We start from the raw sequence: 16,469 nt of genomic DNA, 5'->3' as shown, positions 1-16,469 counted from the left end.
TTGAGTCAGTGTAAATCTTTCCTAAATTCGCCATGCGTGTAATTTTAATTAATTAATCGCTTGAAATTTCATATGCTCTTGCGTTATTAAAATTAAATCCCTAATTTATCAGTGATATGCATCATTATTTGGTTACGATAAATTTTTTTTACAGTATTTAAAACCTAGGCTATCAGCTGTTTGACTGCTGGTGGCGGCCATTACTGCGTCTAGGCGAGTTCGTTCGGTTTCGAGTTTCCCTGTGACCGCACGCATTCTACCCTCAGTATTCCCCTTCTCCTCAGTATTCTTGCTTCTCATTCTCTACTGTCATTAGAAGAAACTGCAAGTATCACTGTGTTGTAAAGAAATTTGTTCTTCATATTCATCATGTCAAGATTCATCTTGTGTCTCTGCGTTGCCCTGCTGCAACTTGTCTCGGGTGAGAAAGTGTTATTTTAAAGTGAAAACTAAAACTTTTAAAGAAAACTGTACTAATGTTAGCGTTTGCTATTTTGAGGTCGAACACACCTTGAAACGCATTCGCTTACAAAACCTTGCGTTCACTCGCGAAAAGCCAGACTCTGTCCTAATTTATTCGTGGTCTTAATTTGATTTCGTCATTGTTATATGTTGCACGCCACCGCACTTTGGTTGTGAACTGGATTATGAAATAACATACAGAGGCAACGCTTTCCGATCCGATTTACGAAGGCGATACCTGGGTGGAAAAGGATAGCCCATTAAGAATTGTCTGCAAGATTCCTATGCATGAGCCATACACTTTGCAATGGACAATCAACAACAAACCACTTGATTTATCTCTGGTTCAAAAGCCTAGCTTTACGTTTATTGTAGCGGTCGCCCTTTTAGAGTAGTTTTGATGAATTATAACCACCCTATTTCAAAGTTCTCTTTTACTGAGAGTAACGGTAATCTCATTTTTTGTTTTGCGATGCGTGATCGATAGACCGGAGAGATAGGATACACCATTGTCGATGACTTCCTCGAGTCAGAGTCCGCGCTGGTGTCGATCTTGAGTGTCCCTAAGACTCAGCCCATACACGCCGGGTCGTATCGTTGTAACGAATTCTCTTCCCACGGGCATCTAGTTCTGGTCCTCGGCGGTATACTTGTGCATATACATATCATATTGCTATGACGTGTATTTTATTAGAGCCATTGTATGCCGGCAATATATTAAGCTTCACTCCGCTAGACTTTGGCTTATTGATTGCAACAATACGAAGCTTTTACCTTTTGTTATAGCTCTTTTAATTTCCTTTGTCTTGTTCTGTTTTAATCTCTTGACATTTTTTATTGTTCCATAGGTGAGGAGGTCGAGATCGGATTCAAATATGGTCAGAGTGAGCTTATCTTGAATTGCTCTCTGCCCGACGATAAAGTTTCATGGTATGCACTTTATTTTTCATTAGGCTTAGTTGAAATTGTTTTCACACACAAATAACTATATTTTATATTTACCTTTCAGGTATCATAATCGTACATTGTTGGTTGAGACAGACAACCTGAAGCTAACGCATGAAAATGGCGTACACATGCTGAAAATTATCAAGCCGAAAGTGGCCCATATTGGCAGTTATACATGCGAAGGCAGTGGGAAATCAGTTACAGACATCCGTGTTGCTAGTACGGACAAACACCAAATTCAAATTTTATTCGCGAACAAGGCCGTTTAACGTTTCATGTGGCTGTTTTGTATATTTTTTTTAAAACTTCAATAGTGGAGCCGATTGTTGCTGCCTTGCCCACATCCTTCAATATTGTCGAAGGGGAGAACTTCCGTTTGCCGTGCGTTGTATACGGTTCTCCAACTCCAATCGTCGAATGGCGACGAGGTTCACGATTTTGTTTTTCTTTCAAGTTTTTTTTCTATCTTCTTTAACATACAAATATTATGGCAGAGGGAGAAGAAGGTCAATGGGAATCCCTGGTTGCTGATGGTCATTTCATGTTCGAACCAAACAACGAAGGAATCGCCAACGGCACACTATTGATTGAAGAAGTCAAGCTTGATGATCGCGATAACTACATGTGCTTTGCTTTCAATGAACTCGGCAACCACAACGGCACCACATTGATCCGTGTCATTGGTAACCTACCAAATTTTCCGCAAGTTTTTTCGTATTCATGTTACAGCTCATATTTCGATCCAACAGATAAATATGCCGCATTATGGCCGTTCCTCGGCATTTGCATCGAAGTCATTGTTCTATGCGCCGTCATCTTTGTGTGCGAAAAGCGTCGAAACAAGAAGAAAACCGACAATGAATCCGACAATGAGCAAAACAATACGTAATAATTGATATTTCCTGTCTACTTTCTTGGAATTACCCGCAAACTTTTCTAATCTATCAGGAAACATACTGCGAATGACCAAAATTCGGCCCGCCAGCGCAAGTAAATACAGCAGCCTTGCATTGTAGGAATTGTTGAAAGACAAAAACGCTATCTTCAGTGTGTTTCACAGTTGCCAGAAGTATCCCATAGCAATTTTTTAATTGTTTTTTTTTTTTTTTTTTTGCATTTCTAATTGAATTGTCAGTCAGAAGAAACACCTAATCCCTGTGTAGTTTTTCCAGTTGAAGGTTTAACTAGAAAGTTGATTTTATTCAACAACTGAAGTTATAATAAGTACTAATCTCTTTTGAAAATTAAAAAAGGCAAGTTTAATGGCTTGGTATGACTGCTACGTGGAGAAAAAGATTTAGGAAAACATGAATTTGTTTTTGTTTGTTTTTTTCTTTTCTTATCTTTGGTCGTCTACATTGAAGTTTTTGATTACCACTGAACTTCGCGTTCCTCTTTCAACTTGTCCATTACTTTTGACTCTCCTGTAGCAGTTCTGCGAGCCTAATTTAAAATGATTCAACTAGTTGGTGTTTTTTCTTAAATACACAACTCTTCCTCGACGTGAAAACTGTTTTATCTATTTCGATATATTTAAAAATTTGTTTTAATGAATCAATAAAAAATCCAATGAGACATTTGAAATTCTATTAATTCTATTGTTCTGGCTCTATTTTCATTATGACGATTCATTTTTGATGTGCAAAAATTCTTTGTTCATTAAATAGCGACCGATTACAGAGCCATCTGTCAGAATGTTATTAAATTCTCTTCAACTTCTTACGTGACAGACATTGTTACATCTTCCATGCCAGTTTACGTCTACAAAACAATCCGTTTGATTAAAAAATCTAAAAATTACGATGTTAAATTTATCAGTCAGTGTGAGACACGGTTCTTCGCAGCGATCTTTTTATCGCTTGGAAAATATTGCGTCTAATTTATCCGTGGCCGACTTGAAGAAGAATATATTATTGAAAGCAGGACTGGACAGTCAATGTCAGCTAGGTTAGTAATTGTTTCTAGGTCTTGACTTCGTCGATTTGTTTTAAGTAATTCTTATTTTGGTTTGTCACGGACACTAGAGCTCATCTACTCTTGCAGACCTCTTAGGGATGAAGCCACATTAAACACGTTGGAGCATGTTGAAAGTGGTGCCAAAATGATATATGCCACTGTTGTGAAGCCAGGTAAAGACTCATGCTGTGGTGCATACATCCCTCATACTCACATTGTTTTGTCAACAGCTGAGAGAGAACAACCAAAAAAGTTGAATGCAGTTGAGCAGCACCAACTATTTTTAGCTTTCAGAGCAGCTGTGACAAATCCAAACTTTCGTCTTACTCTGCAAAATTTATCAAGACCTGAAAACATTCAGTCACTGACTGAAACTGTTCCAGGATTGGCTGATGATGAAGTAGCTCTTTCTATGCTTCAAGACTGGGAACTACTTTTGCATTTAGCTGATCCAAAAATTGTACAAGTACTTGTGGAAAAGCACCCAGCTCTTGTTGATGCAGCTAGCCGAATGATGAACTCTGTTTCTGAGAATCTCTAGTCCCAGGTGCGAATCAGCGACGAAGATCCAACAGTGCCGGTTGGCTTGCTAGATCTCTTGGTGCTGATTTAGAAGATGATGGCATGGACGAAGACGTCCCGCAAGATCAACCTAATTCAAATCAACAAGCTAGTAGATCACAAGCAGCTTTCGGGAGTGGAATCACACCAGCTCAGCTAGCCGCTGCGCTGAGCTTTGCCCAGAATAGCATTCGCCGTATATTTATATTAAATTTTATTTTTATTATTCTTTATCCACTATTAACCAGTTCCATATTTATAAATCATTATATAGAGCCCTTGCCGTCGACAACAACAACACAACAGCAGCAGCAGCAACAACCACGTGTTTCACCCGGAATATCCCTGCAACAGCCAGAACAGTCAACGCCTAGGCCACGCAACGATGGATTGACTCCAGAAATGTTTACTCAAGCACTTTTGCAAGCCATGAATCAGATGGGAGGAGGATCCGTCAGTAATAACACTAGCGGGAATGTAGCAATGGCCAGCGGCATTGGAACTAGTAGTAGTGTTGAAGCCCAATCCCGTCGTGACACCGAGGATGATGCTCCTTTGCGAGAGCAGTTTGGCCGTTTTCTACCCCAAATGCGTGAGTATGGAATCACCGATGACAACCTCAGTCTAAGGGCGTTACAAGCTACAAACGGTGACGTCGAAGCAGCACTTAATCTCATATATGCCGGACTCGTTGACGATTGATTGAAATATTTTTGTTTAAACCATTAAAATTGCTAAAAAATAAAAAAAATGACTATAAAGTGGGAATATCTAATGCAGTTGGTCATCGTTTTCGTTGGGGTCACGTACGATTTGTACCGATGAGAAATTGTCCTCTCTCAAGTTTTTTTTCTTCCCGGTAGATGACAGCGTCGTCTTAATAAACTTTGCGATTCTCGCTCGATTCTCCTTGTCTTGGTTTGAATCGCACTTTTCTTCCAAATTTACGGGTCTAAACATGGGAAGACGATATTATTGTGATTACTGTGACGTTAGCTTTCCAGACAGTAAAGAAGGACGCAGAAAACACAATGACGGTCTTGTCCATCAAAAAATGAAAGATGCACACTTCAGGCAGTTTGCAGGTAATATCTGGAGCACATGTGTCGATCACTAACAATACATTTTAATGAAACTATCATGTGGAAGATTCGCGGACAAGGCTAGCTCAAGAGCTTCAGAAAACCCCTTGCAGAAGATTCTTACAGGGAATCCCCTGTAGGTTTGGTGATGATTGCAGATTTTCTCATCTTTGGCCATACGAAATTGAGCAACTGCGGTATTCAGGTATAACTCTTTGCTGCATTTACCTGTACACAGCCATTCCATCTACAGATTGATGATAAACTTACAGCTCAAATGGAAGAGATGGCATCTGTGAAACTTCCAAGCCAGCTGCAAAAAAATGAACAACCAATTGAAGATTTCGTGAAAAGGATTGAAATGCTGGTCAAGGAAAAAGAAGCTGAAGCCACCAAATCCAATTTGCAGGCATGGTCACAGTTTGAAATCACGGAAATGTAAGTCATGAGATTGAAAACACTTATTTTTAGTTTAAGAAACTCTGTCTTAGCAATGCCCATAGTATTACGAAATGCTGAAGAGAAAAGTGTAGCCTTTAGAAATCTTCCATCATTGCCTGCCTACTAACTGATTTTGCGTCGCATCCTTTTCTCCGAGTGTTGTCATGTCTTTTGACATTTGGCCCTCGTTTTTCTTACTGGTTTGCCGTGTCCTTTTATCTTTCGGCAAATCAAGTCAGGCATGTAATGTTATTACCTTGCCGAGCCCCGAGGGCTGGTAATGCCATTACGCACGCTCTATATAATTATAACATCAATTCAATCGCAATATTGTAGTTAATTGTTAGTCATGTGCTGCTGTTGCTGAGTGCACCTTAGTGATGAAAGGCTCTTTTCATCTTGCCTCAGTTCAAAATGTTTAAATTGAATGTTCTCCGTGTAAGACTGCATTTGCATAGTTGCTGGCGCAGTGACGTTGTATTGTTCACCAGCTATTAGTTTAAGCCCGTCGCTAATTTGGTCAACGTCTTTATGTATTCCCTCGCGTGTCCACTTTGTAGTTGCTATAGTTTTTGCATCAGCCCCGTCCGCCCGACCTTTTGCTTCCAAATGCATCAGCGCGGTGCAAGCAACTGCTCTAATCAAAATAGAACTAGCTGTTTCGCCATTTTGTTCCCAGTTCCATTGTTGCTATTGCTCCGTAAGAGAGTCATTGCTATGGAACCCTATAACATAGCCAGCTGTTTAATTACGCAGGTGGGCCTGCCTGATATGCAAGTAAATAGTTGACTTGCCAGCAGTTAATGTGTAATCCTCGGTGTGTGCCAGCTTTCTTTTCTCTATTGGGACTGTACCGAGTGAGTAGGTGGAGTGGGTGTAGGACGAAATGTTGGCTTTAGATGAAAGATACTCGCGCTGCAATCCCACTTTTTTAGGGGGGTTTATTTGAAGGAGAATGGGTTGTATTTGATCCTTGTCAAATAGACGGCCTGAGCAAATATCACGTTTGCCAACAACAGCAAACTCGGCACAGTATCTGACAATATTGCTGATGGGGAGGTAAAGCAAACACGTTGTTGAAAAAGTGGATTGTTTCTTGTTTTGTTGGGCTATTTTTTTTTTTTTTTCGAACTAGAACGTGAACAAAGTACCATTGTCAAACCACTAAAACACTTGCGATGAATGTGAATATTTGCTTGGTGCCTTTAATGCAAGGAGAATGAAATCGATCGGCTGAATGTTGAATCATGACGAGTAGTTTCGAGAGCAAAAAAGAAGTCAATCATATATGATTGATGAACATCCCGTGAATCTATTAATTTAAAAAAAAAAATGAAATCAACGTTTGGGCAGCACTTGATTTTCACATTCTGAATGCATTAGCCGCAAGAATGAAAGCGGAATGGTTTCGCGTGAAACGGAAAATGCGGTGGCGTAGATGAAAACAAAACGGCCAATGTGCGTCCCACTCTTTTTAGTAAAAAAATGTCTCAAGAAAAAGGGACGCGTAATGACGTCTTAACTTGGTTTTTAAAAGTAAGAATGTGTGTTTGGTCGGCAAAATGTGTTATTCCAGGAAAAACCGTCGAGAGAAAGGTGGCCCAATCAATCAAAGCGACCAATCAAAGTCCCCGGGCACGGTGTGCTTACGTGGAAAATAGAATCTAAAACCGATCGATGATGATGATGGGGAGGGAAAAAAAAACGGAACAGCGTCAGTTGATTTTATTGGCTCCACTCGATCGTCTTTGCCTCTCTTTTTTTTACTTGGCTGCTCGTAGCGCCTTGCACTTTTTCAATGTGAGTTGTAGCAAATCTGTTTGTGAATTGATCGAGTGAAGAGAATTGAATTCACGTTCGCCCCTCTTTTGCTGCGACAGCACCTCGCGTCTTACTTGGTCCCTTTCTTTTTCCTGTATCGAATGTATGTATAGCTAAAGCTACTTAACCAGTTTATCCCATCAGCTGCTGGCCGTTGTGTGTGTTCGCAGGGCTTTTGTAGAGTCTATCTCGATCATATTTCGATCATTATTGAGTCGGCCCATTTTTTTTTTTTTTCTTTTTCAGTTACGTAAAAAGAAAAGAAAAAAAAAACAATTTAAAGACTCCTTTTTTTTTATTTGGAGGGGAAGGGATTCGGCGTAGTAAAAGAAGGAAGAGATGGAAAATGAGTTGGCCTTTCTAGCTGGCTTTGGATGATTACGATGCGTCGCCCTTGATTCTTTATTATTCGTCCGTTGTCAATTATCTTTATGTGCTCAGCGTTGTAGGTAGTGTGGAGAAGGTGAAGGATGTGGCTTGCTGACTCACGACCGTTTTCTTTACGTCGTGCCTACGTGTGTGTCGCCCGCTCTCGTTCCTCTTGCCTCCAGTCGCCTCCGTTCGCTTCCGCAACTTCAATTATATGCCCGGCTCCAATCCCCCCGTCTTTCATTCTCTCTTTTGCTTTCTATCTCTCGCTGTGTTTGCTCGTTTATACAGCCAAAACCTCTATAGCAGCCAGCAACAGCAGTAGCAACCCAATTTTCCCCTCAGTTCATCCAAAGTCTCACGCGCGTCGCCCCACCGCCTTTCCTCCGCTCTGCACATAATAGCCTTTTTTTTTTTTTTCTTTCGCTCCTGCCGGCTCTCGTCCTATTTCAACCTCTAGAATGTATAATAGGGGCAGCAGTCGTCTTGCCTTTTGAACAGAAAATCAGCAGAGCCGGCCGAAACAGATTTCCGGCCAAAGTCGCCTTCGTTTGTGCAGCAAGTGTCCGTCCCTTCATCATCCGCATCATCGTGGCCATCATCCTCCTTCGCCATAGGCATTATCTAGTCCCTTTGCCCACCCAGTCTTTTTCAGGGGGGTTTTCACGTGTCTAGGGCGAAAGAAGACAAATAATGACGTTTTGTTTATTTTTAGCCTCGAGTTCTTCTTCGCTGTCCGTCTCGGTTCAAAAACGGTTGATCGCATAAATGAAATGATTTCTTATTGATTGAATTTTCGAGAAAAGACAAAATGCAATTGAATGAATGAAAAAATAGGAAGCGGAGAGGGCGGTAGCTGTTTGCGACGTTCTATAACGTTGCTTTTGCTTGTACGGGGGGGGGGGTAGCTTTTCATATAATCAACTGCATTTGCTCATGGCTTCTGGCTTTTGTGCGTTTTATGTATATAACGTACGAGATCAAACAACTTGCTGCCCTGGTTTTGCGCTCTAATTATAAGCCATAATACAATAGAGATCGAGTGCCGTGCACTGTTCAATCTCTGTGTGCACAGCGCGCCGTACAGATTGTAGACGATAGACTGACGCTTCTCTCGCTGCCTTCATTGTGTAGCCCATACAACTAAAGTGGCAGGTGGGTCAGACAAGTCTATAAAAGATCTTGTATTATAAAGGCTATTAGTCTTGTAATAATAGACAACATGCGAGCAGGAAAGCCCTCCTTCCCGTGCGCCCATCATCAGAGCAGCTTCCACATTTCTAGCCATCTTTCTGCCTGCGCTATGACGCTAGTGCCAAAACGAAATGTTGGGCAAGAAGACGAAAAGGGCGTTTTCTTGGTTGCATTTGCCTTGTCGTGTGCGATAGTATAGCGATCGATAATATACGCACGGCATCTTTTATTTTCTAGATAGAAAAAATCTTGTCTTCTTTTCGGCTACTGGCTTCTTTTGTTGTAAAAATTGTGCCCCGTCTCTCTGTGTGTTTGTGTCTATAAAACTCTGAGCCAATATTGGCTTTTTCAATCGAATTTGCCTACTTTGTATTATGGACACCGATCCCTCCCCTCTTGCTCACATACATTGAGCCACCACTTTCCAAGACAGCCAAGTTGTGTTTCCACCGTCAATGTCGATACATGTTGCTTTTCTATTTTTTGCTCGATCGGATTAAATGTCAATAGCCCATAATAGGGAGAGAGAGAAAAAAGCCGTGTTATTGGCTTATTTGCATACGTACTTATTGAACTTTTGTCTCTCTCTTGTGGCAGTTGAAGAGCATCTTTTTCGAATCCCAATAAAAAAAAATATTCCGTTTTTCCTATCCAGCTGGATAGGGAAAGCGAATCGGGGCAAGGAATATTCATTGATTGAAAACGGGAAACGTGACGCGTGAAATAATTAGGCGATTCAATTGGGACAAGTGAAGAAGCGGGTTGATTGGCGCGGATATGACGTGTTGAATGTGTGCCATCGTGATAGACGAGAAGAGCCCAACATCTTGTTGTGACAGCAAAATGCGACAAAGAGCGCGAGGATGTCGGCCGGATGTTGTTCAAGTCGTTGCAACGACTGCCAACGACTGATGAGTTTTTCACTCTGAACGCCCCGTGTTTTTTTCCTGATTATTTCAAGGGGTGCCACACAATTATTGGGTACGTCATTTAAAAAAATAGAAAAAGTGAACGATCAAATAGTCATCAAATGGCCATTATTGACATTAGACGGTGCGAAGTGCAGGTCGAACTAATGAGGAGGGATACTGGACGTTCCAGCAACAGCGCGTGACACGTCGATGCAGCGTTCGTTGCACCCCCCCCCAGTAATAAAGGCAGGAGAATAAGGGACGGACAATGGCATCGATCCTGCTCCCTATCATATCGTAATGAACAGATATCCTCTCGTGACACTATCAACATCGCAGCTTGATTGTGATTGCTGCGCAGTGTTACGATCAATTAGCCTAGTTAATATCTCTCGGAATATTTACAAATGGGGCCCTCCTACTTTTTTCTCTTTCCCTATCGTCGTCAATACAAAACAGCCGAGATTAGACCCCACAAAGTAGAAAAAAAAAAGCATCACATTCAATGGTCAATAGAGAGAGAGAGAGAGAGAGACTTGTGTTACCGAAGATGATGAAGAGACAACACAAATAAAGAAGAAAGGCGTTCAGAGTAAAGTTTGTTTTGGCTGTGCGTGCGTGTCTTTTGATGGTCGAATGTGTTTTTGTCGCCGCGGAAGTGAATCATCATCAACGACCAATCGGGAAGCAACAATGTGTTTTTTTTTTTTTTTTTGTTTTGGGGTGAACCACCTGTTGCCAGTGACCATCTCCTATTGGATATGCGACCGTCATTAAGACTCTGGGAATCAAATGCCAGTTGAATGGCATTATACGTATAGACGAGAATAAACTTTATGCAGGTCTGTAATAAAACAGAGTACAACAGTATACGAGTGAAAATAGACACTCGAATGAATAACATCTAAAAAAAAAAAAAGGGGAAAAGGAAAAACAACATCAAGTTCCACACCCAACAACATCCGGATGCTGTTGCATGTCGTTTGTCTGTGTGTGTGTGGGTCGATGTTCGATTGATGCCGTGATTCTCTCTCTGTCGCCTACCGAAGTCGGCAGTCACGTCAGTATAATATCGGCGTATATATCAAAGGCATTATCTATTACTAGTAAAAGAGAGAACAACAAAATTGAGGGATCCATAAGAGCAACTCGTTTCCCATCCATATCCACCATCATTCTTCTTCTCTTTCGTTTACCTATTGGCGTGTTGTTTTTGTCGTCTGCTGCTGGTCATCGAAAACACCCCCCCGAAACACAACAACGTAGAGACCGATAGAGAGAGAAAAAAAAAAGCATGTCAACGCTTTCGACTGGTGACTTCCGCCGGGGCAAACGAATCACACCCAAACTTGTACCACCTGATGCGCATCGCATAAATTTAGTTTTTTGGCCTCAACTATGCCCGTTGTATAGCCATTGATTCAACTCTTTTTTTTTTTTTTTTTTTTTTTTTTTTTTTTTTCATTATTAAAACTTGCATTTCGAAAATGTAGTTGGTGTAATGTAATAGGTGCATTGAGTTCAATGCGTTACGTCCCATGTGAACCAGCACTTGCGTAACCTCGTACATTTCAAAATAAATCTTTCCTTCCCCCCTCCGTTTTTTATTGCGATGCAGATGAGACAAGCAGCTCTATGGTGGACCACGGCCGTTTGTCTGTATATATTTATAGCCATTTAAGCGGATTGCAGTGACAGGCTCCATATAACCAAGAGGGATATCTTTTCGCCGTCCATTTCCTATGTGTATACGTAGCCCATATGCTTACACTGTACATCCATCTCACTGGCTAATAATATTGGAACTCTTTGTAAAACCAGTGCAACATCATTTTATTTTTGTTCCTTTTATTTCACAGGTCGTCCGTTTAAGGTGCGTGATCCATTTGACGACACGCATAGAGAAAACTAAGACCAGAGGCGCCAAGCTCAAACCACTCGATCTACTACTGCACGCTAAGACTATACGTTGTCTCTTGTGTGCACTGTCGGTGTTGGCCTGTTTGGAAAAGAAAACTGCGAGAGAGACAAATGAGGGCGTTTGGAAAAAAAAAAAAAAAAAAAAAAAAGAAGGGTGCTACAAGGAAATCTGGTCGACGACCGCTTCATATCGATCGAAACGATGGATATTCCCCATTTTGCTAGAACGCTGTCAAAATGTATAGATGGAGCGTGCTGTATGCGTGCGGAACAAATGCAACCATCATTTATTTAAAAAGGATGTTTATAAAAGAATTGGACCGTCGGGTTTGTTTCGTGATGGATTGCACCGGCTCGTGAGTATTTGAATAAATGCATATTTTTGTTTAAATTTCGTTCCTTTTTCTCGCTCTATCCACCGAGTTGAACAGGTGCCGATCGAGTCCTTGGTGCACTGGCCACATTCAATGCCACTCGCAATCAAAACGATGAATGAATGGTACGCAAAAACACCCCGTCAACGTATTTATAGAATGTAAAAGTACTCGTAATATGCACATCGATGTGCATTGAAGACGTCCCAGGTCTGGAACGACACAAGCTCTATTTTTTTAAAAGAAAACCTATACGAAATTCTTGAGAAAGAGAAACAGAGTGGAGAAGACTAGTACGCAACAGCAGCCGAGTCGTTTTTTATATGTGCCGTGTCCCATTGTACCTTTGCTTGGCGTATTGATCGCAACCGCCACTCTATCCAGCAGCTTTTCTTCTCTCTCTCTCTCCCTGTGTGTGTGTGTGTGTGTGTGTGTAGACTGCATCAGAGTGTATTATATATCTCCTTGTAGTGAGTTGAGATGGAGAGAGGCAAAGGCAACATCACCCCCCGTATGTAAGTAATTAGCAAGTTGCAGCATTTCTTTTTTCCTTTGTTTTTCATTGTGGAAAGAAAAAGCAAGAAATGGACGAGCAACAAGTAAAACGATGCACATCGTTTCTATATTAGATCGAAAACGCGATGCAAAACACATCGCATAAAAGATCGAACGAAACGCGGAAGTTGAACGAATATCAATCATGGGAAATAATTCATCAAGTCCTTGTGTCCCTTTTCTTGTGCGCTAGTGAATAATGTCCCGCACTATAGAGACACGAGCAAAAAGTTCTTGATGGATGATGTGACCACATTATTGATTCACATCTCTTTGCCTATAGATTGCGTGTATTATTGTGCAGTGCGTACACCAACGTAGAAGATAATGGCCCCTCTTATTGTTTTTAATCCACTTGCATTCAACGAGAAGGTCTCCATGATGACATCAAAAGGTCTTGGTCACCATCATAACGACCCATTTCTTCTAAAGCAGTGCAACAGTGAAGCTTAACAAATAATCAGGTAATCGACGGATGCCCTGCCAAAAAGATACATCCTAATAAAACAAGAGGGAAATGCAAAAGAAATACTACAAATACTAGTTGAGATATAAATGGAAGAGGGGAAGAGACACGTACGCTGAGTACGTAGGTACACCGGCTTTCATCACACCGAAGGGAAGGGGGGGGGGGGTTTGCAGCAGCAACAGGACAAGGGAAAAAGGGGGGGAAAAAAAGGAGGATGTAGAAAGTAGAGAGGAAAAAAAGAGGAAGTAGATGATGGACATCAACAAGCAAGGGCGTGAGTCGGTTGTTGCGCAAACGCCGACCGGTTCTTTCTCTTGTGCCCTGTCATCATCATCAGCAGCAACAACTTCCACCCTGAAAATCTCCCCTCCCTTTTTCACAGTCGTATAACCCTCCTCTTTATCAAGCGAGCAAAAAAAAAAAAAAAAAAAAAAAATGCGTCCGCGTATATATGTGTGTATACCGACTCGCTTTTGGTGGCAGACTGATTCAGGAGCCGGAACACGACGGGCCACCCGCTTTCCGTTGCCGAGGCCAACGCTTTAAAATCAACGATTGCACTCGGTGGAGGGCACAGTCGACCACCGACAGCACAACTTTCCGGGTCTTCCGTTTTTTGTTGTCTACCAGCCGCAGGTGGGGACGGCCAACACCTCCAACCTATTTTGCATCTTGACGTCCTTCTTTTCGCTGCCGATTGCAACTCGACCAAGTTCTTTTTTTGTATTTTGAGAGGGGCCATTCATCGTCACCAACGACGTCACATCAAAAAAACAAGGTCCACATATTTTTTTTTCTTTTCAAACATTTTGCTTTGCGTTTAAGGCTGTTTTGAATGTCATAGTGCAAAGAATTGTGACATTTGATCGAATTATTTCGTGATGAGATGGACGAAAAATGTTTAGCATTTCACATGTAGAAAGGGGACCATTTCGCTTATGGACGTGTGCATTATAGATGGTTGAAATTAAGCAAATGGAAGAGCTGAATAATGGAGAGACCGCCACGTTGGAAATCAATTAAAAGGCTACTCTCTTCGTAAATAGAGACAACAAGTTGGAGAGAGAGAGAGAGCAGATGAAAAAGTTGGCGTTGCACCACTTTTCTTTCCATTTGTCTAAATAACACTGACACACACACGCACGTCCAGGGGGTTCGATACCCTCCCAACTGCTTTTTGCTTTTGTATTCAATTATTGAAGATGCAATCCCATCGGCGAACGAGAGCCACATTCCCCGACTATACAGTGCTCCCTTTTTTTCTTTGCATTATGTACCTGCCTTTGCTGTTGCCCTCGCTATTGGATATTTCATGCTCGGCCCTCCCTTTTTTTTTTCTTTGGCTGATGTAGGCAATCATCGTTTATTTATTATGCCTCTGCAACGTGTTTCTCAGACGACATAGGCAAAAATATGTTTTTGTTTTGTTTGTTTTTTTCGTACCAACTCATTATTGATGTTTGGCCTCCTAAAAAACATCATTTAAATGACGATTGTTGCTTTGAAATTCGTATTTTTTTTTAATCTAAGAAATAGTTCATCGTGCAGTCCATCAAGGTGTGCCGTGCTTGTCCGGGTTTCGCGACATTCGAACGCCGTTTACTTACATCCGTTCGTTGTCGACGAAACCTGCATATCGCACGGTCACTTTCGTCTCGTGCCCACTCTAGTCCATACGTTGTTCTAACGTTTTACATCCATGCAAATGTCGTGAGTAAGCGTCAGCTTGCTTTGGATTGGTGCACGCAGACAGACGTCTGTTCACGCTATTCACATGCATATGAATAGATGAATACCTTAAATTTGTAACCCAAATAACACACGTCCACAGCGACATGTTTCTATCTGCGCTCTATACGTGTGTGTGTTTCTACATGTCCATTTATGGAAGCAATGTTTTGGCTACAGTCTCGCATGTCCAGCAAGACCGTCCAGGTAACTGGAAACTCCTGTTTATCTGTATCCCGTCATCGTGTGTTATGGGCTGGATGTTTGTTTGCTCTCCTTCTTTCCGCTTCTTAATAGATCCACACAAAAGAGAGAACGACGCATAGCAGCTCGTTAGTCTTTAGCCATCAGACGGATCCTCGCTAACAACCTAAAATGAAGACGGAAAATAATGAGAGATGACACTATTTGAGCCTGTGCACATACATCTCAATCAAACGTATATTGCTTCTGTCGGCTAGCTAATTCAATACTATCACGGACGACATTTCCTTCACTGATTCTTATGACAGCGTGATCGACAGGTGACGTCAATGTCGAACGAAGGAAACTGGGATCCAATTGATTGCTGCGCATCTCAACAAGAGAAGAACACGAGAAGAAAAAAACAATTTATGGTTGCTGTTTGAAATCTAACCTAACATAATCGAGCTGTTCTCTTTTGTCTAGTGTGTCGGTAGCATTTAGAACAACTCACGGCCGCTGGAGCGACCAACGAACGCAGCAGAGCAGTAAACCAGATTTCTCCCCCTTTTTCTCTTCTTTCGTGATTTAATAATAATAGTAAAAAAAAAATAGTGTTTGATGTGCGCTGACTGTCTACGTGTGCGAAAAAAGATGAAGAAGAGAGAAATGTCTGTTTCCGTGGATGCACGAACCGAGTAGACGACGACGACTGCCAAGTTGATTGAATCACACAACGTCTCTATATCCTTGTTTCCATGTTTTTTTTCCTATTTCGACATTTCTGCCGAAAAACAGCATCCGTTTAACAAAAAATAATAAAAAGTATGTTGCAAAAAGAGAAATACGAAAGGGAATCATCAGCTGATGACGACAAAGTCGACAGGCATCCACCAAAGGGATTGATGTGTTTCATTTCCTTCTAGTTTTTTTTTTTCTTCCCCTCGTGTTTTCTTTTCCAGCCCCCAAAAAATCATTTCCAATTTCTATTAGCAGCCGTCAGAAGCAGTGGACCTTTCTCCCCACCCGAGAAAAAAAAACTATTACAACTCTTAAGATTTGAGAGTAAAGAGGATAACGTTTGATTGAGAAGGTAAACACACAAGAAAAGAAAACCTTTGAATCATACATGTGGCAAGCAAAAAGAAACAATCAGATGATGGCATCCAGTAATCCGCCACACGTCCGTTAACCATGACCCACCCCGATGTGTCTAACTGTCTAAGCAATTCTTTTTGTATTGGATTATTTCTGTTTGATGTCTGTATTTAATTCTGCTTCATATAATCTGTGGGTCTACATCCAACATGTATCGAACAATACAATCGTCTTTGATTTACGTCTTAAACACAAGCAAACATGGATGATTTCATTGGTCTATATCGTTTTGTTTTCACGGTATGCCATTTTTGCCACACACAAAAAAAGCCTTTTCCAAAGTATTTAGCCAAAGATGTAAAAATTAATCGTAACGACATAAAAAATAATGACATGA

At 41.3% G+C, this 16,469-nt stretch overlaps 2 protein-coding genes across 2 annotated transcripts; both read left to right on the top strand.

Moving 5' to 3' along the window:
* The first annotated feature begins 174 nt into the window (after window positions 1-174).
* On the top strand, window positions 175-4,720 carry LOC130687392 (uncharacterized). Its single transcript, XM_059495194.1, is given in 13 exon segments — window positions 175-421; window positions 664-806; window positions 950-1,106; window positions 1,311-1,392; window positions 1,472-1,629; window positions 1,725-1,838; window positions 1,905-2,093; window positions 2,160-2,295; window positions 3,233-3,357; window positions 3,435-3,539; window positions 3,597-3,895; window positions 3,898-4,123; window positions 4,202-4,720. Coding segments are annotated over 13 exon segments (2,214 nt in total). The 5' UTR covers window positions 175-369; the 3' UTR covers window positions 4,630-4,720.
* A 112-nt stretch (window positions 4,721-4,832) lies between these two features.
* LOC130687391 (zinc finger matrin-type protein 5-like) lies at window positions 4,833-12,745 on the top strand. The gene is made up of 4 exons (XM_057510543.2): window positions 4,833-5,012; window positions 5,077-5,214; window positions 5,282-5,447; window positions 11,605-12,745. Exons 1-4 carry the CDS (start codon window positions 4,886-4,888, stop codon window positions 11,615-11,617), a joined length of 444 nt encoding a protein of 147 aa, XP_057366526.1. The 5' UTR covers window positions 4,833-4,885; the 3' UTR covers window positions 11,618-12,745.
* The last annotated feature ends 3,724 nt before the right edge of the window (window positions 12,746-16,469 follow it).

Source organism: Daphnia carinata, chromosome 4, assembly GCF_022539665.2.
Source record: "Daphnia carinata strain CSIRO-1 chromosome 4, CSIRO_AGI_Dcar_HiC_V3, whole genome shotgun sequence".
In the NCBI taxonomy this organism is placed as follows: Eukaryota; Metazoa; Arthropoda; class Branchiopoda; order Diplostraca; family Daphniidae; genus Daphnia; species Daphnia carinata.
This window is presented reverse-complemented; position numbering and strand designations above follow the sequence as displayed.